Source organism: Phytophthora cinnamomi (genome assembly GCF_018691715.1).
Source record: "Phytophthora cinnamomi strain GKB4 chromosome Unknown Contig19, whole genome shotgun sequence".
Taxonomy (NCBI): Eukaryota; Oomycota; class Peronosporomycetes; order Peronosporales; family Peronosporaceae; genus Phytophthora; species Phytophthora cinnamomi.
The window spans coordinates 1,146,766-1,148,061 of record NW_027150952.1 but is presented as its reverse complement, the minus strand read 5'-3'; the positions used below and the strand labels follow the sequence as shown (position 1 = coordinate 1,148,061).

General features: G+C 53.7%; 1 protein-coding gene across 1 annotated transcript; it reads right to left on the bottom strand.

Annotated features, from left to right (window-relative positions):
* Positions 1–265: 265 nt before the first annotated feature.
* On the bottom strand, positions 266–652 carry IUM83_13100 (ATP-dependent chaperone ClpB; the record flags this gene model as incomplete). The annotated part of the gene is made up of 1 exon (XM_067937759.1): positions 266–652. The coding sequence occupies one exon, from the start codon at positions 650–652 to the stop codon at positions 266–268; it is 387 nt and encodes a 128-aa protein (XP_067795737.1).
* Positions 653–1,296: the final 644 nt, after the last annotated feature.

The following is a 1,296-nucleotide window of genomic DNA, read 5'->3' as shown; positions in this document are numbered from 1 at the left end:
GCTACGTTTTGGATTAGTAGAATCTCATTGGTAGATCAGGATAGAATTAGGATCTGAGATTGATAGACTTTAGGATGGGATCTGGATACGTGTTTGCGTGTCCAGGTCGCCAAGAACTACTGGTTGTGCAGCGGCAATGAGCCGACTCCAACCTAATGATTCACTCAATCACTTTTAACTTCCAATCTTCCTCTCTAGTGTTCGACGGGCGCCTGCTACTGCGCCCTCAAGCTTCGGGTCAACAGGAATTCCGACAGTGGCTTTGTCAGCTCGGTCTTGCTAACCCCAGTGGGGCCCAAGAACATAAACACACCCAGCGGGCGTAGTTGCCAGTATTCTGCGCCGTCACGAGATCCCGACGCGCCTCCTCCAACTTCCGCTTGGCCTGCTGCATCTCCTCGAACTTGTGCTTCTCCGCGTTCCACTCGTCCATCAGCACGCGCAGCTCCTCGGACGCTTTCTTCACCTCCTCTTCCAGCGCGGCCATGCGCTTCTTGGACGCCGCGTCCGTCTCCTTGCGCAGCGCCTCGATCTCAATGCGTCGCAGGATAATTTCCCTGTCCAGCTTCTCGATGGACTCGGGATTGCTCTCCTGCTGTGGCCTCAGCCTCGATGCGGCCTCATCCATCAGGTCAATCGCCTTGTCCGGCATCTTGCGCTACGTCAGGTACCTGTTGGCCAGCGTCGCGGCCGCCACGGGCGCGCTGTCGGCGATCCAGACGCCGTGGTGCACCTCGTACTTCTACTTGAGTCCGCGCAGGGTCGTGACCGTGTCCTTGACACTGGGCTCCGACATGAGCAAGGGCTGGAAGCGCCTGTCCAGAGCCGCGTCCTTCTCGATGTACTTTCGGTACTTGTCCAGCGTGGTGGCGCCCATGCGTGCAGCGCGCCGCGGACCAGCGCCGGGTTGACCATGTTGGTGTAACGGGGTTACACACACAAGTGCCAACAGTCACTTGTGCATGACAACGGTCACAAGTGACAACTGCCACTTGTGCATGACAATTGTCGCTTATGGTTTAACAGATAAATATCTGTTAATGGTTTTAGATACTTCCTCACATTGGTGTAAGTCACACCAATGGATACATTGAAGTGGACCGCAACAATGAGTGGTCCACACCTACCCAAAGATCCTATTGGTAGAAAGCAGCATCTTTCTACCAATTAGAGACGTGCATATTGGTGGGGCTCTGACAGCCAGCCGCTGTCAACCCCTTTCATAGATGATAAACAGTTTTAGCAGATTTAGGAGGAAGATCCATTTACAAACAATACAGTTCTCATTTTACCTTA